Source organism: Dicentrarchus labrax, unplaced genomic scaffold (genome assembly GCF_905237075.1).
Source record: "Dicentrarchus labrax unplaced genomic scaffold, dlabrax2021, whole genome shotgun sequence".
NCBI classification, from domain to species: Eukaryota; Metazoa; Chordata; class Actinopteri; family Moronidae; genus Dicentrarchus; species Dicentrarchus labrax.
This window is the reverse complement of record NW_026136730.1, coordinates 774,053-797,301: the sequence shown is the minus strand read 5'-3', so window position 1 is coordinate 797,301 and position 23,249 is coordinate 774,053. Positions and strand designations below refer to the sequence as shown.

At 41.3% G+C, this 23,249-nt stretch overlaps 2 protein-coding genes across 2 annotated transcripts in view; one reads left to right on the top strand and one right to left on the bottom strand.

Annotated features, from left to right (window-relative positions):
* Positions 1-23,249, top strand: part of LOC127359522 (GTPase IMAP family member 7-like) — a 245,257-nt gene that overhangs the window by 84,357 nt on the left and 137,651 nt on the right. The window lies entirely within an intron of this gene.
* LOC127359474 (nebulin-like) overlaps positions 1-23,249 on the bottom strand; it is a 52,034-nt gene that overhangs the window by 6,747 nt on the left and 22,038 nt on the right. Inside the window, exons 30-63 of the mRNA XM_051393258.1 lie at positions 23,055-23,165; positions 22,465-22,575; positions 20,813-20,923; positions 20,620-20,727; positions 19,619-19,729; positions 18,893-19,003; positions 17,847-17,957; positions 17,577-17,687; positions 17,180-17,290; positions 16,985-17,095; positions 16,570-16,677; positions 15,303-15,413; positions 14,415-14,525; positions 14,170-14,280; positions 13,853-13,963; positions 12,908-13,018; positions 12,513-12,623; positions 12,275-12,382; positions 11,168-11,278; positions 10,480-10,590; positions 6,622-6,732; positions 5,580-5,681; positions 5,056-5,160; positions 4,806-4,919; positions 3,180-3,284; positions 2,914-3,018; positions 2,695-2,802; positions 2,012-2,122; positions 1,769-1,885; positions 1,543-1,653; positions 1,049-1,153; positions 729-833; positions 471-575; positions 119-211 (exon numbers count right to left, since the gene is read on the bottom strand). Of these exons, the coding sequence (XP_051249218.1) occupies positions 119-211; positions 471-575; positions 729-833; positions 1,049-1,153; positions 1,543-1,653; positions 1,769-1,885; positions 2,012-2,122; positions 2,695-2,802; positions 2,914-3,018; positions 3,180-3,284; positions 4,806-4,919; positions 5,056-5,160; positions 5,580-5,681; positions 6,622-6,732; positions 10,480-10,590; positions 11,168-11,278; positions 12,275-12,382; positions 12,513-12,623; positions 12,908-13,018; positions 13,853-13,963; positions 14,170-14,280; positions 14,415-14,525; positions 15,303-15,413; positions 16,570-16,677; positions 16,985-17,095; positions 17,180-17,290; positions 17,577-17,687; positions 17,847-17,957; positions 18,893-19,003; positions 19,619-19,729; positions 20,620-20,727; positions 20,813-20,923; positions 22,465-22,575; positions 23,055-23,165 (3,708 nt within the window). The remainder of the gene's footprint in view (positions 1-118; positions 212-470; positions 576-728; positions 834-1,048; positions 1,154-1,542; positions 1,654-1,768; positions 1,886-2,011; positions 2,123-2,694; positions 2,803-2,913; positions 3,019-3,179; positions 3,285-4,805; positions 4,920-5,055; positions 5,161-5,579; positions 5,682-6,621; positions 6,733-10,479; positions 10,591-11,167; positions 11,279-12,274; positions 12,383-12,512; positions 12,624-12,907; positions 13,019-13,852; positions 13,964-14,169; positions 14,281-14,414; positions 14,526-15,302; positions 15,414-16,569; positions 16,678-16,984; positions 17,096-17,179; positions 17,291-17,576; positions 17,688-17,846; positions 17,958-18,892; positions 19,004-19,618; positions 19,730-20,619; positions 20,728-20,812; positions 20,924-22,464; positions 22,576-23,054; positions 23,166-23,249) is intronic.

The following is a 23,249-nucleotide window of genomic DNA, read 5'->3' as shown; positions in this document are numbered from 1 at the left end:
CACACACACACACACACACACACACACACACACACACACACACACACTCCTGCTGCAGCAAGGACTCAACCGTGGTTCACGACTCTACCAAGTTGTGTGTGTGTGTGTGTGCTCTGACCGAGCTGATGTTGTCCTGGTTGCGTCGGACTCGCTCCATCTCGGGTGTGTCCATGACAGCGGTGCCACGACCCACTTCGTCTCTGTACTGGACCTGAACAGAAGAACCAGCTTTAAAGGAGCAGCTTTCTACCACTGAACACAGCGTAGCTCAGAGGCCTGTTCATCAGTAGCTTCATTTGTGGTTTAACTGTTGAGATTTCAGAAGTCTTTTCTAATCCTTTTGCTACTTAATTGAGCAATAAAAATAATTCCTAGACTACAGATTATATCTTCATCCCTTCCTGAAAAGCCCATAATGAACATATTTTATGACATGAATGTGAGTTAATGTTCTGTACATGCACACGTACATCACTGATCTTCTTGGTGTTCTCTCTGGCCAGGACGATCTCTGGCGTCTCTGCTACGGACGACATCAGGCCTCTCATCAGCTTGGAGTCCCAGCAGTACCGCAGCTAGAGGGCGACAGAGAGCTGCTTTAAAAACACTACAGTCTGGGGCAAATTCACAAGAAGGATTGTGTCACTCTGATACAAGAGACATCCCGCAGAATATAAAGAATTATGAATGTGTATTTGGGACTAGATTAAAAGTGTGTGTGTGCTCACAGAGCTGATGTGTCTCTGGTTGGCTTTGACTCTCTCCATCTCGGGGGTTTCTGAAAGCATACTGTAGCTTCCCTTCAGACGCTCCGCTTCGTCCTTATACTTCTTCTGTAGGGAGGAAGAGAAGTTAGAAAGGTCGACTCTTTCTCCACTTCCAACGATAGATGTACCAGCGTCTTCCCTAACCCTAAGGAGGGACCTCAGAAATGATAAATTGCTGTATTAGGACTTTGGTCCCCACAAGGACTACAGGTCCACACAAGGTCGACGTTTATGTCAGAAAAGGTCCCCTGTAGGTGATAAAAACGTGTAAACACACAAACCTGGCTGTAGACGTCTTTGAGGTAGGAGGCGTGCAGCAGTTCAGGAGTGTCTGTGACGGTCCCGTATATGTTTTCTCTGAGCTGCTCCGTCTGCTTGTAGGACCTCTGTGTCACACACACACACACACACACACACACACACACACACACACACACACACACACACACCATCAGCTCATACGTTGTAACAGATGATCATCACTCCTGTTGTTGTCACCACTTTTCAGGTTCATTTTTACTTTTTTATGTCAACTGAAATCCAGCATGTGTTTTTCCACTATTATTAAAACATCTGCATAATTCTGCATTTGAGGATCAATTATAAACAAACTCTTCACAAGAAAATCAACAACTGTAAACTTAAAAATGGGAAAAATTAAAGTCACTAATTGAAGTTAAACACTAGGTTTGTTGTGATATACAGCACTTTGTTGTTCCTTCCTTCTATTAAGTCTTGTACACACACACACACACACACACACACACACAGTTACCTGGCTCTGGATCTCCGAGGCCCTCTTGGCTCGTTGTATCTCAAGAACGTCTGAGCTCACCTCCATGCCTTTACCCACAATCTCCCTCTCTAAATCTTTGCGGTACTCCTTCTGTGGATGCCACACACACACACACACACACACACCACCACCACACACAAACACACACTCAGGTCAGATCACTTGTACTATTAACGACTGTGTGTGTATCAGGTGTGTCTTTTACCTGGTTCAGTATCTGATTGGCGTTTTTAACCCTCAGCAGCTCAGGTGTGTCCTCCAGCCCGATGCCGGATAAGCCCCGCCCCTTCACTTCCTGCTCCAGGTCCTTCCTGTACGCCTTCTACAGACAGGGAGAGAGAGAGAGAGAGAGAGAGAGAGAGAGAGAGACTTTTTCAGCAACCAAAGCTGTGAGAAAGTCGTCAGCCTGTTTTAACAATGCTCGAGAAACTGTCTGTGAGTGTGTTACCTCGCTCAGCAGGCTGCTGGCGTGGAGAGCTGTCAGGTATCCAGGTGTCTGGTCTACGTCAACCAAGGCTTTCCCCTTCATCTGCTCCTCATAGTCCCTCCGATACTCTCTCTGACATACACACACACAGCAGAGAGAGAGAGAGAGTAAAACACTGTGTGTGTTCCCGTTAGAGAAAACCCTGAAATAACTAAATCATCTCTGGAGGAAGAAACACACAATTTCTCATTTCTGTTTCTTGTTTTTGGAGTTTTTCTCTTATTGGTCACTCACTCGTTCACATTCGACCAGCATATATTTGTCACACTGGTTCTGGTTTATTCATTTCAAGAATGGCTTTTATCTGTTCTTATCTCGCAAATGAGTTTCATATTTTATTCATTTCCCTGCGAGAGCTACACTCCTGTTGTATGCACGATTTCTCTGCTGAAGCTAATCTGCTACATGGCCATTAGTCTGCCCACTGCTCCTATGTAAATAGGATGGGTTAAATGCAGAGGCCAAGTTTCATTTCATGTATGTAAAAGTGCTGTAAATGGTGTATATATAATGTGAATATGACAATAAAAAGACTTTCTTCTTCTTCTTGCCTTTTCCAAAGCTAAACTTTAGCAATGTGTTGCAGCTGCTGAACGTCCCTGCAGCGGTTTAACAAACAGGATCGAGAGAAGAGAGAGTTTTACCTCACTTTGCATCTTCTGTGCTTCTTTAGACACTTTGTACGTCTGAGTGTCTCCAAACTCCATCTGAGAGCGACCTTTGCTCCTCTCATACTCCTCTCTGTACTTCACCTGAACCAACAAACACACAGACTCACTCGTTTATTAATAGAGAGAGAGCAGCAGAAGTAGAAATGGCAGTGTGTGTGTGTGTGTGTGTGTGTGTGTGTGTGTGTGTGTAACCTGGCTGTGCAGCACCGCGTTCTCCTTGTGGTGGAGCTGTTCAGCCGTGTCCAGAGGTATGTGGTAATGAGCCTTCGTCTGCTCGTACTTCTTCTTATACTCCACCTGAAAACACACACACACACACACACACACACACACACACACACACACACACAAATTTGTACTTTCAAACTTACACATAAGACACATAACAACTACAAATGGACACAAAACAACTAACAAACAACTCTTCCACTGTGCTCCTATAATGGAGGGGTACTTACGTTACTCTGCAGTTTGCTGGCGTGCAGAACGTGTTCCAGCTGCAGGAGGTTCGGCAGGTCTGAAGAACCCTCTGGTTTCTGGTTCTGGTTGGTTTTATACTTCACCTGGAGGACAGAGGAAGCGTTAAAATGATTTATCACTGGGAATGTACCACTATTTTCCAGGGATTTCTCGCTATATAAAGGAGAACATTTTATATTAGAGATGAAACAATTAATTAAGCGGTTGATCATCAATTAATCGTTTTTCGTCAATGGCAAACGTTAACTTAGTTCTAGCTTCTCAGTTGTGACAATTCACTGCTTTTCTTTGTCATATGTGAGAATTAACTTCATATTTAACTATGCAGGAAACAAGCAATGTGCAACCTTGGGCTGTAGGAAGTTATGATGGACAGCCATACTTTACAAACAGTAATCTTCAGAACAAGAACACACAGATCCAACACATCCAAGGATTCTGACTGACAGCCAATCACACTCACTCACTCCTCCAGCAGTGCTAAAATTAGGACTTTCTGGCTCAAGTGACTGACAGAGATGGTGGCGAGCAGTAAACCCTCCCTCCAGGCTTCAAAACATCACAAAACACTTAAGGGCCGTGTATTTCTGCACTCTGTGGAAGTGAACGCTGACAAGAGAACGATTTCCTCACACATCCACGTTTTTCTTTGATGTTTTGGTGCTAAATTCTGTTCCAGATTGAGCCAATTTGCCACATTCTTCTATCAGAAAAAGCTGCACTCGGAGAGCTGCCCATGCATCATGATGCTGAGAGTCTCTTGCTCTGTAAGAGGCTTTTCTAAAAAAGCAGCTCTCAGTGAACGTGCAGCGTTCCTGAACACCAGGCAGCGTTCAGCACAACAAGCTGTTACGTAACATTGTGAAGTGGAAAAGCTCTTTTTTCTGTGCCTGCGTGGGCAACAAGCGGACTAAAATCTGTGCATGTGTGTTTGTAGGGTTGCTTGGTCATCTTTATGTGGATCTGCATGTGTGTGTAAGGCTGTTCAGTTGCTGTGCGACTGCATGTAGCGCATGTTTGTATGTATGTGGGTGTCCACTGTGTGTGTGTGTGTGTGTGTGTGTGTGTGTGTAACCTCTGTAACTTCTCCAGCTCTCATCCTACAATCCCTCTCCATTTGCCTTACAAAGGTTGCCATGGTTACGCCCACACAACAGACTGAGTTTTTCGAGTGCGAGTCAAAGTGAATGAGGCACACACAAACACACAAACAGGCACAGTTTGTTCCTCTTGGACTCGTTTATCTTAATGTCTGAAAAGAAAAACATCTTCAGGTCAGATCTGATTATTTGTTAATAATTATTAATCTGCTCTGTGCAACAGGAGCTGATGTCCAACAGAGTCCAACACAACCTTATTAAATACTTTTCTTTAGTGGATAACAACAGTTAATCCATCCATGCTAATATTAGAGCAAAGCGAGCTAACTAGTTTAACTGTAGCCTAAGCACCTGTACGGTGTCGGCCTGGTGTTGGTTGCTTCGAGGTGTTGGCTGACGGGGTAATTTGTAAACGGCGAGCTAGTTAGTTGCATGGAGCTAATGGTAATATGACTTATTACCACTGATTTAAAACTGTGTGAGATCACCTCGTGGTTGACCCACCTGACTGGCCAGAGCAGCAGCAGCTTGTGTGTGTTTGAAGGAGACACAGTCGAGCGGGTTGTAACGAGGCCTCTGGCCCTTTAAATGCCTGTCGAAGCTCTCCTTATACTTCACCTGCAGGAGGAAGAGAGAAACAGGTAAATGAAGTCTCTGTCCCGAATGCTTCCCTATAAACTGCCTAATGCATGCTGGGTAGACCTGGTGTGTCTGTGTGTGTGTGTGTGTGTGTGTGTGTGTGTGTGTGTGTTACCTGGCTGGCCAGTTTTGAAACCTCTTTGGCGTGCTGGATGTCGGTTCTGGCCAACAGACAGCCGTCACTGTAAACTGGCAGCTTGGTGTTATTCCTATAGGCAACCTGCAGAAATCAAACAATGTAAGGTAACGACACACACACACACACACACACACAGAGAGAGACACACACACTAACATATGTACAGGCACTCTCACAAATAATTGAAGATGACACACAAAGTGGATACACAAAAATTGAAGGGCGATGATACTCGTTCTTGTGTAGGATGTTCGACTCTCTCTCTCTCTCTCTCTCTCTCTCTCACACACACACACACACACACACACACACACACACACACACACACACACACACACCTTGCACGACACTCTTACATAATGGCAGTTCAGTGTTAACAGCAGAATGTTTTCTATAATTAATCGGCGGCTCCTCTCAAGAGAACAGCTGGTGAATGGGACTCGTCGTCATGGAAATGAGTGTTGGACGCGGCATAGTGGCGCGTTCATACACAGACTCACGTCGCTGGCCAGTTTAGCGGCGTTGGTGGCGTTGACGATGTCAGGCCTGTCTGCGGCCGTGCTGTAGTGGTGAAGCTCCTCTTTGCCTTTTCTGTAGCCGACCTGGAAACCAGCAGAGGCACTTGTGACAAAAAGCAAACATCTACTCAAAATCAACTCTCTCAGTTCAGACAAACAGCCTTCAGAGTGTGTAAAACCTTTAGTTGCCTCTGATTCTCTCGGTGATAGTTCATTTTAAATGTCAATAAAAGCCGAATACGCCACAGAGCTGGTGCTATTGATCTGTAGTCAGTCCTCCCTGGTCCTTAGTCCGGACTCTGGGATGGACCACAGTTCAGTAATGTAACTCGAGGACTGCTCATGAAAAGGATTAGCAAAAATATTATTTGGACTTTTATTGCCTTCGATCAATAGTGACAGCTGTAGAGGGACAGAAAATGTAATAAATAAATAATAATAAATGTAAGCAGTGTGTAGGATGTAGCAACATGGTGGTTCAACATGGCGGACACAGTAGAAGAGGACCCTCGTCCCTCTGTAGATAAATGTGACATAAAGTAATATTTCTGTTTCGATTTGATTTGTTTGTTTTTTTAATTTCATTTATTTTAGAATTAATGGAAAAGTAAATAAATGCAGAAGCATATTTAACATACTTTTATTTTTTAATATTATTTTTGGTGCATTTAATGGAATTTATCATGGTCATTTATTTATTGCTTGTGGCAGCTTCAGTCCTCCACAGACCTACTTTAAAACTCTTGATAAAAACAAGGCTGAATTAGCTTAGTTAGGTGGTGATTAAAATTCTCTGCCATGCTCTTTGGATAAATGCAACCTGCTGGCAATGCTACACACAACAAAAATATTCATCTTTTGTGCTGTGAACACTGAACTGCTCACAGATGAGCTGGTGTTTAGTTCTCGCCTGGTGGTCGCCCACACAACCGCAGAGCAAAGTGTTACATAACTGCTTGTTTTGTGTTTTTTTTCTGGTAATATTTCACTGAGGTACAGTACAAATGTGTGTGTGTGTATTTACATCGCTCTGGTTCTTGTTGACCTCCATGGCGTGCTCCACCTCCGGCAGCGTTTTCATGTTGGTGTAGCTGGACTTCCCCTTCTCTCGATTAAACTTCTCCTTATAGAACTTCTGCAGAGAGGGAGGGAAGAGAAGAACGAGTGAAAGAGAGGCCAGAGGAAAAATGAAAAAGGAGGAGGAGAAAAGAAGGCAGAGAGGCAGTTAAATAAAGAAATAATGAGCGTGATGGATTGAGGGAGAAAATATCTGATGACTAATTCAGCCTGGTGCTGAATAACGAATGAAAACCTTCTCGTTCATTTGCCTAAAAATAAGACGAGCAGCTTCCAACTGTGAAAATGAGGAATTCACAGCATGGCGCAGAAATGAATATTAAACCGAGGGAAGATTAACAAGCCTGAAAAACAAACCTGCTGCCTTCTGTGTTTGGCTTTAGATTAAATCATTGTGTTTGCTTTCTGAATTAATAAAATGTTTCGGTTGGTGGACCTTCATCAGGTAAAATTAAAGCATATTTGCTGAACATAAGGTGTATAAAATGATAAACAATACACAGTAAATCCATCAGGCACACGTCATACAATATACAATTATACATTAAAGGGTTGTAATGTGTAAAATGATGCTTTTGAAAACATTGTAGGGACTTTTAAGGCTACGGGTGAATAGGGTAAAAAAGTATTACCTACATTTCAGAACGGAAATCTGATAAAAACAGGTTCTCTTTTACTATAAATTAGAGAATATATTTTTGCCATGTTTTTAGGAATAAAATGTTATAATAATGATTATAACTCAAGCTATGAAAGATATATAAAACAAATCCCTCTGTATGAATCTTCAGAATATAAATAGGAATAAAACTGGAAGGTTTGGTGTATGTAAGTGCTACTGTGGAGATGTTTAGCTCAGAGTATTTCACAGATATCACCATGAAACCTCCCCTGTTGGTTACTTACATAATACAATTATGTTTTGTATTATAAGTTTATTAATTCATTATGCAAATGAGGCTTTAACTAAAGCTAACTTTAGGAGAAAAAGTGATTCTGTGGCCACAAAATATTCCATGTAGATGACCCCCTGCGGCTACTTCAATGGAATATATGGACATTTTATCACCATACTGTGAGCCGCTGCTAACACAGTGTTACACAGACATACACATTCCTTCAATGGACAGCTACCAATACGTCAGTGCTAAGAAGATAAATACACTGATCAGGAGAGCGAGCTCTGTCCTGGACTGTCCTCTGGACTCCATAGAGGAAGTGGTTGAGAAGAGGATGTTAGTGAAGCTGACATCCATCATGGACAACACCTCTCACCCCCTGTATGACACTGTGGGGTCCCTGAGTAGTTCCTTCAGCAGCAGACTGTTACACCCTCGGTGTAAGAAGGAGAGGTTCAGAAGGTCTTTCATCCCTGCTGCTGTCAGACTCTACAACACCTGATCATGTTGTAGTTTCTGTTTCCAATTACCACCACTACTCACCATAGCTTTTATATCTGTCTCTTATCTGTATTTATTTTGTTTACTCCAATTACTTACTTGCTGCTGTGACGAGTGAATTTCCCCGTTGTGGGATGAATAAAGTATAATCTAATCTAGTCTAATCTAATCTAAGTATGGCAATGACGGTTCAGGTGTGAATGGAGGCAGGAGTTGAATTGGCAAGAATATGACAAATATCAGGAGTTCCTGGCCAGTTTCCTCAACTTGTTTTTACAAGTTAACACTCGGGCCACTAAAAATGTACATATTTAGGGGCTTGGTGATTAAAGATATTAGTGTCCATCACTGAAACCACACAGATAATAATAATAAAAATAACCTGTTTGGTAACAAAAACATCACACAATATTTGGCCTGCACTTGTTCAGCCTGTGGGTCTGAGATCAGGTTTATTGTAACCGTGTTTCGCAGACACTGGGACAGTCTGGGCTGCTGTTGTCGAGGTAGTTATCCGCTCCAGTTAGCGTCACATTGCTCGGTCAACAGACATGAAACCAGAAAGCGTCGGGCCAGTGCCCCACTTTACCCCGAGCTTTGATTTGCTGCCTTCTGGGCCGACTGACAGCAGACAATAACCCTCATCTGTGAACACTTAAACGTTGTTTATCAGACTGCAGCTTCATTAGATTTATGGTGTGATCTGAACACTTCTGCAGCTGCTTCAATGTAAAAGAAAAAAAGCCGTACAGCAACACTTTTCATTTCTTCAGAGTCGTGGTGTGATCAGTTCATCATCGTCTCTTGCAATATTTAAAACAGTAGAGCTGCGATTTGGTCCCATTTGTGTCACACAGACTCAAACTGCCCTAAAATACCTGCAGGACTGTCATTAAATGAAGGCAAACTGTGAAACAGCTGCCTGATAGCAAACTGGAGGTTAAAGCCGCTCCACAGAAGCAGGTCTAAAGCTCAGCTTGAGCACATTTCTTGCACTCCTGTTTTTTATAAATAATGAAATAAATGTGATGTTCAGGAGACTCATTACACACATTCCTCCAGCTGTTGGAGACCAAGTGGATCATCTGAGGCAAATCATTATCATATAGTCCGCTCAGTGGTGGTGAAAGGTTGATAAAGTTTAGCAATATGTACTCTGAGCATAAATTTAAAGAAGAAACTAAAGACTGTCCTTAGTAATATTATCACTAATTCACATCACTGCCAATATGAAGAGTTTTGATGCGACATATTCGGAGGCGAGTATTTTACATTTTCTCTGGTGCGACAATTCATATCTGTGCACTTTAATTTGTAATTTTTCAACTTCTATTTTTATTTTATTATTTCTCTTCTCTTTTAATTCATTTGCACTTATTTGCTTTTGTATTATTTTCCATAATTCAATTTATTATTATCTTAAAAAGCATGAACAATTGAGGCGTATATGTTATTTGTATACTATCTTGGTAAAATTAACAGAATACAAAAAAAAACACAGTGCTCTTCGTTTTTTGCTTTTCATTGTGGAATAAAGAAGATGGAAGGATTTTTGCTGTTTGTTTGTTCTAAAACAGCCTTGTTGTACCAGTATTCATCTAAAGACCTGATCCATACAGGATTCACTTGGTTTGCTTTACAGTTCATTTAGTCACTGAAGTCCAGATCCTCCATCGTTCGGGGCTCCAGGTCGACCCCCTTCATCTGTCACAAGCATTATAAAGCTAATTTATATCTGTGGGGTTTTCAGACGTGTCAGTTTATGTGTCTGTCCCAGTTTATGAGCTTCAACCTGCCACTGCTGTGTGTGTGTGTGTGTGTGTGTGTGTGTGTGTGTGTGTAGGCAGTAGGTCAGTGTCTGTGTCCTCAGGCAGTAGAGCACAGCTGCTCTCTGTGTTCATGCCTCAGCAGACAAAATGATACCAATGTGTGTGTGTGTGTGTGTGAGATTGAAACTTAGAGCATCTTGGGATGTTGCTGATTAAATGCTTCCTATTTGCTCTTTAATTAAAAATCAGAGCCACTCTCTCTCCTCCTCCTCTCTCCTGCTCTCCTCTGAGCTCTCCTCTTTTTGTTTTAGGGTGGATTATTATAATTACATTATTGGATTATAATATAAAGGCTTCACTTTTCTGTCATTCATTTTTTGCAACAACAACATGAATGACGGCTGATCTGCTCTGAGATACTTTGCGGGGAAAGGAAATCTGATCAGATAACTGATAAAAATATCTACGTTAAGATGTGACAATGCTTACAGTTTTAAGCATTGAATCCCTTATTCAACAAATGAATCCCTTATTTGGTATTTTTTCATTAAAAGGCACAGTTTGAAGCTATTAGAGAAGCTTGTTTTGCATACGTCTGATTACGTCACACAGTGAATGTCCCAGAGTTAGACTCACGTCGCTCTGCGTCTTGGTCAGCTCTTTAGCGAAGACCGTCTCGATGGTTTGGGGCATCTGGGCGTACAGACTGCAGCCGGCTTCCTTCTTACTCTCCTCTCTGTATGCTTTCTGCAAAAAGTTATATAAAGGTTTGAAATATAATCTTATCAATATCATATGAATTATGTTTAGAGATCCCTGGGATTAGTGTTTGTGCCAAACACTGAACTTTTCAGTTCACAACAACAATTTCATAAACCTTCCAAACAATATCATTACAATATGGTCTGAATGTCGGTGTATGAATGAAAGAAAGAATTATGTCCATCAGTTCCACACAAATGTTTACAGATTTTAAATGTGGGGGTACAATCTGAATCTGTACTGGGGGGGGGAGTCTGGCTGATGCAACTATAATTAGACAGTTTGGTGTAATTAACATTACAAAACGGGATCAAAATGATGTCGACCTCGATCTCACGCCAGAGGCTTAGTGTTAACTGTAATTGGCACCACATTTCCCATAAGCACCATTGCTTCCTCTTCATCTGCTTTTATCGTGAAATGATTTTCTCATTAGCTGCACAAACTCTGGTTCTAACTGCGTAACGTGTTCACGCTGTAAAATGAGAGAATGAATTATATGAGTATGTTATAAAACACTAATTAAAAATGCCAGTGTTTGTGTGTGAGGGTTGCTCTGTACCTCGCTGTACAGCTGAGATTGCTCCTTTGCATGTTGAGTGTCTTTGGTCTCCGGCAGCAGAGAATACAGACAGCTAACCAGCTCCTTCTTCCCCGCCTCCTTGTATTTACTCTGGAATGACAACATTAGATCAGTAACTGCGCAGTGACAGAGCGTACAGTCCCACACACCTCGCTGCAAAGACATGAGCAACACAACAGGAATCTTTTGTCTTGTGTTGTCAGCATCCCTTGTCTTGTTTCAGCTGTTTTTGTTTGGAGCACCAAGGGACATATTCTTCATTCTGCTTCAAGTACACAGTCACTTTTTACTGTGAGCTAGTTCCCCTTTCTGTTTTAAAATGAATAGAAACAGAATTTAAACATTTACTGTTTGCTGTGTAATCAGGGTTATTAAGACAGAATGCAGGAAGGTTTCACATTATTGTGTCTATTGAGTGTATTTTCTAGGTAATAAAGTTGATAGTTTAACTGAATATAAACTCGTTTGCTGATGACATTAAACTGCAGTCCCGTTAGTGGCTGATTCAGAGGAACAGGGAGATTTCCGGTGGGCCATTGAGACGGTCGGTAAACAATCATTTTATAAAACAGATGAAGTAGTTCCACTCGCAGAAGCCCAGGAGGTTGCAAGCGAGAGGGACTTGGTAGAAGATGTGAGTATATAAAAAAGACAAGATGGAGCTTAAAAAGGCCAAAATAACAGAGAAAAAACAGTCCAAGCTGAGGCGGCCAACAGTGCCAATCTCAGCAACTTGTTTCTGATTAAAAATTGCGGCTTGAGACTGAAAGTACAGAACAAGCAGCAGACGTTGATGGTGACGATGTGACCGGTATGATAGCTGAATATAAAATACTATGAAATGAGCGGATAAAGTCATATTTTAGATGCATGAGTAACAAAGCAGAGAACCTAAAGAGAAGCACAACACAGCAAATGTTTGTGTTGGAGCCACATGCTGTGAGTTAGATTCAGAAGTTCAGCGCTGAATCTTTTGATTAATTATTAATCATAATGTTGGAGATAAAACCCAACACACAAGCTGGCTATTTCAGGCAAACACACACTAAAATATTCACACTGACACGCAGAGTGAGTGTTTCTCACCTCGCTGTGTGTCTCAGCCATCTCTTTCACAAACTGAGTCTGCAGAGTTTCAGGCAGCAGGGAGTACAAAGTGTTGGGCAGATCCTCATTGTCCTTCTTGTACTTTGTCTGAGAGAGCAACACACACACACACACACACACACACACACACAAGTCAAAATAAAAACAGAAGCTGTTATGGAAATATGCAGCAATAACTTTTACACACATGCACACACACACTGTTACTGCCTCTCACCTCACTCTGAAGTTCAGAGATCTGCTTAACAAACTCCATCTCTTTGGTCTCCGGCATCTGGTGGAAAACACTGCTGCTCATCTCCTGTCTGCCTTTCTGCTTGTATTTATTCTGCAACACACACACACACACACACACACACACGCACCAGAACTTCCTTTCAACGCATTTCTTTAATGAACAAACAAAAATGGCTCCTACACATCCCTCTGCATATTATATTACAATGTTAGTATAGTAACTCAGTTTGTGTATAAAAGCACATAAGATGAGTGCATGTTAGGTTTATTTCTTTACAGTTCTTCAGCTTGTAAACTAAATGAGCTAAATTTAACTTTTCCGTTCTGGAAAATGAACCATGGGTGTGATCACACACATCGTAACCGTCCACCCACCTCACTCTGGAGCTCCATGGCGGCTTTAGCTAACTTCATCTCTTCCGTCTCGGGCAGCGCAGAGTACAGGTTGGTACTCAGCTCTTTCTTACCTCCTTCCGTGTACTTCAGCTGCAGAGGACAGAGAGGACACTGGGCTGACAGCAGGAAAATGACATTAAAACTGACTGAAGACGGTGAGAGAACTCGATAAATTAGTTGTTTTCTTTTTCAGAACGACCTGAGCAAACATCAAACTTCAAAAATTCTGAGAGTGAAGCTGGACAGCGACGCAAAAATAAAACAGATAAAAAATTGAGGCAAAGATTTCAGTGAGTTTAAACCTCTTGTTCTCCATTCAGAAGTCTTGAATGTTGGATTTTCCCACCTACATAAACACACCAATCTGGGAGACACTACAGCTGTGTTACAGCTCCAGCTCCACAAAACGGAAAAATGTGTCTGTCTGACTGAGGGTGAGACACAGAATCCCAAAGCAATGCGACACCTTCCCGTAGGGTTGTGCAGAAGTGTGGGCGTGTTCATTTGTACTTTAGAGCCTTACTGCTGTGTAACAATCAGAAAATAACCTTTTATTTCTCTGATTCATTGCTTTGTTCTTGCTGCTCCCTCTCTTTATTCACTTTCTAGCTCGCTCAACCACCACAGCTCTCTCTCTCGTTCACTCTCTAGGTGACCAGGGCGAAATCTGTGAATCATATTTTTACATACAGCAACTGACAAATCCTACTCATTATGCCTTTAACTGTGATGGATTATCAATCTAAAGCACCTTTGCTGATGGTCAATCTTTTAAATATACTGAAATGAATAGAAACTGGTGCAACCGTAGATGTTGGGAAAATGCATTGATCAGTGTAAAACATGACAGGAAAATGGTCCGCAGTAATGTACAGTGTGTCATTTGTTGATAATACACTACTGTACATGTGAGTGTGTGTGTACCTGACTCTGCAGCTCAGTAGCCTCTTTAGCATGGAGCGTCTCCAGAGTTTCAGGTAGCTGGTGGTACAGACAGCTGCTCGCCTCCTTCCTGCTCGCCTCCTTGTACTTGGCCTGAAGGAAACATCAGCTGTTAGCCGCCGTTTACGCCTCATGCCTCAATTCGGATTGACCTAAAATTGTGCTAAATTTGAGGTATTTTAGGTTGTATGGTGGCTCAGTTGTGAGCAGTGTCGAGGTCCTGAGCTTGAATCAAGTGAAACAACAAAGACATAAAGAAAAAAACTAATACAAGTAAAAGTAATGGTGGTGTCTCTCACCTCGCTCTGCAGCTCAGAGACAGTTTTAGCAAACTGAGTCTCTGCAGTTTCCGGCAGCTGAGAGTAGAAGCTCTGAGAGAGGCTCTTGATCCCGTCCTCCTTGTATTTGCTCTGGACAGAGAGAGGCAGAGGACACTGAGGACACCGTGACGAACACCATCAAACTCTTCCAGACGTCAGGGATAAAACAGACTGAGAGGGAGACGGAGCAATAACATCCACATGTATGTAAGCGCATGCGTTACCTCGCTCTGCAGGTCGGACATCTTGGCGGCGAGTTGCGTCTCGGCGGTTTGCGGCAGCTGAGCGTACAAACTGGACGACATCGACTTCTTCCCGCTCTGCTTGTACTTGTTCTGAGGGAACCAGAAGCAGGTCAAATCACTGGATCGTCCTTTGCATCATCTCACAGGGTTTCAACAGAAAATATACTTTGAATTGATTCTTAAATTTGAGGATTTGCTTTTCTTTTAATCTTCAACTATTGTGAATTTAATATATTTGGTTTGTTTTGACTGGTGGTCAAACACAGTAAGCAATCAGAAGAAATACATTCAAAGTGACAGCTTACTGTTCCAATGCTAGTCTGTCTGACTAATCGTGAGCCAGTGAATGAATGAATGAATGAATGAGCTCCACACATAAACCAAGCAGCCACATTTCTCACCCCAGCATATCAGCAATCTAATGTTCTCACATTCTGGTGGAGAGAGAAAGCAACATTCATGGGAGAGTGTGTGATATTTCCATAATTACACTCTCAGTTTTCTCAGTTTAGTTTGTGGTTGTTGTTTTTTTTCTGCTGAATATCTGAGTTATATTACATAAACACTTGTGTTCCTCAGTGAGATAATGCTGACAAAATGTTGCCGTCACCGGACCGTCTGCAAACAGCATCGCAAATATCCGCTGCATTTAACAAAGTGTGTTCAAAGTGCAAAATATTATTCATTCATGAATTCTTTAGAGAGTAAAGCTGCACTCAGTTTCAGCTTCTCTCTGCCCGACAGGACAGCGAGTGCAGCTGAGACAGGAGGCTTGGTCTCAAACCCGTCTTTACATGAAATAACATCAGGGCAAGTTGTGAGTCTGCTGCGGGACAAACCGAGCATGTGAGTAATGGATGCGTGTACCTCGCTCTGCAGCTCAGTAACCTCTTTAATACGCTGCGTCTCCAGAGTCTCAGGCAGCTGGTGGTACAGAGAGCTGCTGGCTTCTTTCTTCCCTGCTTCCTTGTACTTGACCTGCAAGAAAAACAGGTCAACTTTGTGTCATGATTACAAATGTTTTCAACACGTGTCCATCTTTTTAGTTACTGCTGGCTTTGACTCAGGGTTGTTAAATTGTCAGGGAAAAGCTTTTAGGGCCATTTGCTTTGAAAGGAACCAAAAAAAGGAGACTAACATTGTCGCTATTTTGTCTCTAGATGTCGGATTCACATAAAAACCCAGCAGCTGAAAGTGACGGGACATCAGAGGAGAACACGTGAAGCAAACAGAGAGAATGAGGTGAGAGATGACAGAGCTAAAATAGAATAAAAACACTCTGGATTAAAATTATTGAAATTAACTAAAACTAAAACTAGGTGTGAAAAAAACTGTGAAAAGTTGGGTGCTAACTAACCGCCAACTAAAATGAAATCCAGCCCCTGACAAATTAATTTTAATAAGCAATAAAAACTAAATTGAAATAAGCAAATCCACTCTGGGAACTATGTGAAAGTGAGAGAGAGAGAGAGAAAGAGAGAGAGGTATCGGGCAGCCCTGAATGTGTTACTGATAACACGACCAGAATAGACAACAGTGGTCAGTTTATCTGCACTGTGTTAACATGCTGGAGTGAATGAGACGGAGCACACACACCTCCCCTCATTTGTCTCTGAGGACATTGCATTGACGTATATGTTCCTTTAAGACCTGAACCTTCAATGGTGTTGTTCATTTTCTTAGAAAGACAGAAGACAGAAGTGTAGTCCACCTCTTTCTGACTTCCTGTCTGTAGCTCGCCGCTGACAAAATGTCTCACAAATATCTACGTTCATTGTTTCAAACATCTGCTCACTGTAGTTTCAAACAATAGTTCATCTGATGGGGACTACTTTCAGTGGCGGATTAATCCTAGTGAGTGTTTGGAGCAGCAGGACGGTGTTTGTGGGAGTCAAAATAAACTACAGTGTCTGTGTTCATGGTGATGAAGTTTAGTTTCTGGAGCTCTATTTAAGAAGATACATCAGGATACAGGTTACACACAAACTCCCTGCTGTTGATTCAGGCTGCTCATTTGTTTGACTATTTTCCAGTTTCATGAATTATTGGTTTACTTTGTAGGGAGCAGCTTTTTGCCCCGTCACTATAATGTGACAGATTTATGTCCTCACAACATGATCGGTAAGTTTCCCACCTCGCTGTGTGTCTCCGCCATCTCTTTCACAAACTGAGTCTGCAGAGTTTCAGGCAGCAGGGAGTATAAAGTGATGGGCAGATCCTCGTTGTCCTTCTTGTACTTTGTCTTGATTCAAAAAATAAAAAAAGGAAATAAAAACGGTGAAAACAGTTATTTCATTTTGAACCACTGAGTTATGGTGTGAAATCCACAAAGCACCCACAATAACAGACTTATGTGCTTCTTTGAAGTTTACACTATAGGAATTCATAATATCTAACTAGAAGTAATGTAAAAATAAATTTGTTTGCTTATATAAAAATATAAATAACACAATTATATCCACATCTGGTGGCATTCATTATAAAAACAAACACTTCAATAATAAATTCCTCATGGGATTCCAACTGTATGAGGCATTCAGGGTCCTCACCTCACTCTGTATCTCCGACATGTGCTTAGCAAAGTGGATCTCCGCCGTCTCCGGGAGGAGTGAGTACAAGTTCTTACCGATCTCCTTCTTCCCCTCTTCTTTATACTTCACCTACCAAAGAGCACACAGAGCTCTCACTTTACCGAACGGACCACACAGACACCCAGCAGTGACGCTCTTTAACGTGTTCCTCACCTCGCTGTAAAGGTCTCTCAGCTCTTTGGCCAGCTGTGTCTCGGTGGTTTCGGGCAGCTGGTGGTAGAGAGAACTGCTCACCTCCTTCCTGCCGTCCTGCTTATATTTCACCTGCACGAAGACAGAACGGAATAGAGAGAAAACTGACTTTCTGACCAGGTTTCAAGTTGAAATTGCAGCTAAATATAGTAAAGAAATAGAAAAGTGTACAAATATCCAAAGTTAGATATATATTTCAGTTACTTCTGGATGAACCAGACAACAAGTGAGGGTTTAAAGTCAGGAAGAAGGTTGTTGGACACAGACACATACTGGTTCCTGGTTGCAAGTCCAGTGGAAAGGAAGTACCGTTCATATAATACAGGACCTGAACACATCACGCTGTACCTGTACGCACCTGACTCTGCAGCTGTGAAACCTCTTTAGCGTGCAAAGTGTCCAGAGTCTCAGGCAGCTTCGAGTACAGAGAGCTGGACGCGTCTTTCTTCCCTGCTTCTTTATATTTGGTCTAGAAAATCAGACAAAGATGATTTTGTACGAACATATTCCACCTTCATTCATTTTTAAAACAGTAAGCACATTAAAGAAAAATAACAAACTAATAAGAACAGAAGAACTCTAAAAAGATCCTAATAACATGCTGTAGTTGTTAAATGAACCACCATACCTCACTCTGTATTTCAGACACAGCTTTGGCAAACTGGATGTCGTTGGTCTCTGAGAGCTGAGAGTAAACGCTGACCGTCTGGCTCTTCTTCCCACTCTCCTTGTACTTGTTCTGGAAACAACAAGACAAACATTTTATTACTGTAACTGCAGTAGTCTTCTACAAACTGTGCACATCTTGTATTCTCACATGTTTTTGTAACTTATTTATCTACAAGCGTGTTACAGAAGCAGGATTAACTCTCACTGCGAACATTTCTTTTTCTTTTCAGACTTTTCCCTTTTTTACCGTCTTTGAGGTTAACTTGGTTCAGAGTCTTTTAGTGATGGACATTAAGGCTTTGAGCTCAGCTGGTGTGAGCAGAAGAAAGAACCCCTCTGATTTTTATTCTCTAAGAGTTTGTAGTTCAAGTGCTTCTCATGCAAGGAGAAAGCAGGAACAACCACAGAGATCGAACTGCACACAAAGGCTGAAGAACCATAAAAACAATGGTTACTGTAAATGTTCTGATTTGATCCACAGCACGAGTATCTTACATACTGTAATCAGTCATTTCCCTTGGGATAAATAAAGCTTCTTGAATGTCTGCAAACATTTACTTATACTTCCATTTTATGCTACTTTTTACTTCACTGCATTTATCTGACAACTTTAGTTACTAGTTACTTTGCAGATTCAGATTATTAATTCAAAATATAAATCCTCTAATAAATTACAATGTTCCCAGTTAAACTGTTAACTAATATATGAAGTAGTTGAAGTAGTAACACTTACATAATTTTACTTAGGTAAGAGTCTATTCCCACTGTAGTGTTGCTTCTTTCACTTAAAAGAATTAAAAGGGGAAACACATTTAAATATTTAAGAGTTAAAGAAGTGAGTAACATCAACCAACATGTAAGCTCAAATCAAACTAGTCATAATGTAATAAGCTACGTGTTTGTGGTACCAAAAGCAATGGGTCAGTGTGTGTGAGTGTGTGTGTGTGTGTGTGTGTGTGTGTGTGTGTGTGTGTGTGTGTGTGTGTGTGTGTGTGTGAGCTATACCTCACTCTGTATTTCAGTCATCTCTCGAGCGAACTGTGTCTCCGAGGTTTCAGGGAGCTGAGAGTACAGAGACGACGCCATCTCCTTCCTCCCTCCATCTTTGTACTTTTTCTGTCGGAAACAAAGAAAAGTGAAAACTGCTGGATGGGATTGTTCTCCAGAACCAGTCTTAGTTTCACCCAGGCATCTCTTTCATAACCAGTTTATGATATTAAAGGTCCAGTGTGGAACATTGAGGAGGATCTATTGGCAGAAATGGAATGTAATATTGATAGGTATGTTTTCATTAGTGTATAACTAGAATGAATGAGCAGTTTTTATCTGTCTGTCGAGCCATGCAGACAGTTTTGGTTTTATTTGTCCAGGTTTTGAATTCTGTTGCTAAGATTTTGTAAGTGATGGAAAAAAATAGACAAAAAGCATATTAACCCAAAATATATATATATATAATCTAAACAAATAAAACCGAAACCCAAAGTGTTTGCATGAAATAACAGTGTGAACAAATACGTTAAAATGTTGGTGAATCAACACTTTATCCAGTACAACCAGTATTTATTTTGTTGTCTTGCACATACTGTGAAGTGTGTGTGAAGAACTGATGTCTTCTTGGTTTAAACTGCTTTTCCAAAGTCTCTAAATCATATTTGAATTTGACAGATGGAGAGAAAGAGACACAAATAAAGAGATAAAGGGAGAGAGACTGAATGGTAGAGAGACACTCACTTCACTCTGTAGTTCAGTCACTTCTTTGGCGTGTTTGGTCTCCAGAGTTTCGGGCAGTTTGGAGTAGAGAGACGACGCTGTCTGCTGCTTCCCAGCCTGCTTGTACTTCAGCTGACACACACACACACACACACACACACACACACACACACACACACACACACACACACACACACACACAGAGTAAATGACCACTTCCACTACAGTCACACCAACCCTGTGCACTCTATCAAACCCACCACAGTCCTCCACGAGACTCTGTTACTACCAACTAAACAAACCACTATCTTCTTTCTTTTGACCACTGTTATCAGTCAGACATCCTATTGGTTGTTGCTATAGCAACCGTTCTGTGACATCATCAGATTTATCAGTTGTTGACCATTAGTAATTCAGCTTTACGCCCTGTTTGACCTGACATAGCTGAAACATTTAAATATGGGATAAATCAGTGGTTCCCAACCTTTTTTCTTTTACATATTTTATGGATATTTCACATTATATTCAGTGTTTAAAAGACAGAACAACTTGCACAAAGTTTGTGTAAAGTTAGTGATTTGGATGAATTTTGAGCAGATTATTGAGATGATTTTTCATTATATTTTTAAGAACTTTTTATACAATTCTCTGTCTGTATTATGTTATTATTTTGTTTAACAATCATACATACTGAAAAGGCTTATTTTTCTCTTCTTGACGCTTGTTCTGTTAGCTCTTCGGTTGTTATAACTGCATACTTTTTTAATGCAGGGTGATGAGTTATAGGCCTGTTGTGTAAATTCTTAAAGTTTTTTTACACCCCTCAAAATCAAGAAGGCCTCGCAACTCTCTGTGAAGCTAGTGTAGTAGTCCCACTGGGATAAATGAAAGACATCGTTGAAGGTCAGATAGTAATAGTGTCTTATTTTGTTACCATCCAGTCTCCATGTAAATACCAGGTGAATAGCAGACTATAAACTAGATTCTCCTGATCAGTGTTGACGAGTAACAGGAGTTCCTACCTCGCTGTGTGTCTCAGCCATCTCTTTCACAAACTGAGTCTGCAGAGTTTCAGGCATTATGGAGTATAAAGTGATGGGCAGATCCTCTTTGTCCTTCTTGTACGTAACCTGAAGAGGAGACAAAACGGCCAAAACATGTAAACAGAGAAGTGGAAAAGGAGAGAATAAAAGTCAGAATGGAGCGCCACCGCACCTCGCTCTGGATCTCCGACATATGTTTGGCAAAATACATCTCCGCCGTCTCGGGGAGGAGGTGGTAGAGCGACGAGGACGCATCCTTCTTACAGCCCTCCTTATATTTCACCTGCAAACACACAAATCATGACACAGGTCACAGGGCACAGTCTGAGGAGGCTGAAGAGTTCAGGAGGAGAGCAGCTGTGTGAAGGTGCATTGAGACTGAACGCAGACAATGGACAGGAAAGCATGTAGACAGGTTCTGTTCGAGGTGGAGTTGTACGACTGATGCATGTTTGTTGATTCGGTATTCCTAGAGAGGAGTTCTTTTGATGAATTTCAGAGTGATAAAGTTTGTCTTGGAGGCAGAATCTATCTGTAGCTGTAGCTTCAAACACTTTGTGTTCAGCTGTCATTGTCGCCTAAGTAACATCTTATTTTTGGAACACCCTCCTCCTCCTCCTCCTCCTCCTCCTGCACTGATATGGAGGCGTTGTAACAGCTTGACCAGCCCAGCATGGACAACAGCACTGAAAAAGCTTTGTATGTGGGGGAAAATGAGTGTTATATTTTCTGGCAATATCTGTACTGTACTGTCATACTTCACATGATTTATGTATGTTTTTACTGGTTTGTGGCTGAGACTGAATCTAAATCTGATGACATTCAATGGGGGTGTTTGGTCACTGTCAATCAAATCTGATAAAAACACACACACACACACACACACACACACACACACACACTCTGATGAAGCAGATTAGCTGAGTTTCTGATTCTTTCGTTCGTTCTTAAGTCCCCCTCCAGTAAAAATCAGTGTTTCCTCTGGTTCCTACAGTTGGATGTTTGAGCTTCTCAGTACAGAAGGATGATTTGACTCTAGCAGGGTGTTTCCACATTCATCTGCGGACAGTGGAAAGTTTGATTTTTTAAGGGGCAGAGCTTATGAGCATGATGTGTGACATAACAAGTAGTTTGGAGGTGATCCAGTACGCGACTCATCCACCAGTGCACAGACACTGAGGATGGACTTCACAGGGAAGTAGGAGACATCTTGTGTCCAACAGGAAAACTTTAGAAATGAACAAAATGTGCATAATCTGGACTTTTTAAGGATTTCAATGTGGAAATCAGACACACATTATTGTTTGAATCAGATTATTTGTACATATGTCTTAATACATGTCTGGAGGGGATCTTATGTATGAATATTTAAAGTCATGGAGAAACTGAAAGCAAGTCTTCAGGTGATTAAATACTACAAACAATGCTTTAACCTCATTAGGTATCCTGTGAGAGAGCTTCACTATGATTTCAACACTTAGTTTTTAATACTTTTAAAGCTCTTTCAGCAGCTTCCAACCAGCAGCAGCTCTCTTACAGAGGGACTTATCAGTGCTGGGTTCCAGTACAGCAAGTAAACAATGTAACCGTAGCACAATAGCAGCATGATACTACTTAAGCAACCTTAATGTTTATCACATGTGTTTACCCTATGTCAAAATGGCTGCTGTGAAAAAGGTCTATTGTGAAATATGGTCATCAATTATCTTAAGTTATGGCCAAAAACCAGTTTTCTGATGTTACAGTGACCTTTGAATTTGAGGAAATTCCCTCGAGTTGTTCCAGAGATATCGCGTTAAAGTGCTGAAGTTAAGTGTTCCTCACCTGGCTCTGAAGCTCCGTCACCTCCTTGGCCAACTCGGTCTGGAGGGTTTGAGGAAGGCTGGAGAACAGACTGGACGACAACTCCTTCTGCATGTCCTCTTTGTACTTCACCTGCAGGTACGACAGTGTTCGTCTGTTTGTCACGTGTCTGACTGATACTGTTTTCATAAACTGTTTTTGACTTAATCTTAGTAGTGTGCTCAGTAGTATTTCCTAATTTTTCTGACAATATTTGTGTTTATAGTGTCCTAAAAAGGATATGAAGATAAAAAGTAATATACTAGGCTATACTAGGATTAACTGTAAGCAGGCTTGGAGAGTAATAGATTACATATAACAGAAACTCAGTAATCAGAAAATGGGAATTATGAGCAGGATTAAGATTTTAAAATACAGATGGAGAGGATGCAGAGGACACATTTGTTATGCTTTTGAGGTTACATTGTAAAAATGTTGTTATTGATATTGATTTTTATGTTACTTTAATATTGTGACAACAGGTGATTAGTAATTGCATGGGATTAGATAATTTTAAAGTAACCCTCCCGACCCTCGCTGTAAGAGAGTGTGTGTAGGTGTGTGATCAGTACCTGGCTCTGTATCTGTGAGGCCTGCTTCGCGTGTTGAGTGTCCAGAGTTTCTGGCATCACAGAGTACAGACAGCTGCCGGCCTCCTGCCTCCCAGACTTCTTATACTTTCTCTGGAAAAAGGAACATTTATACCGTCAGTAAGGTTGTAAAAACAAAGGGAAGAGAAAAAAACAAAGTCTGATACACAAAATTAT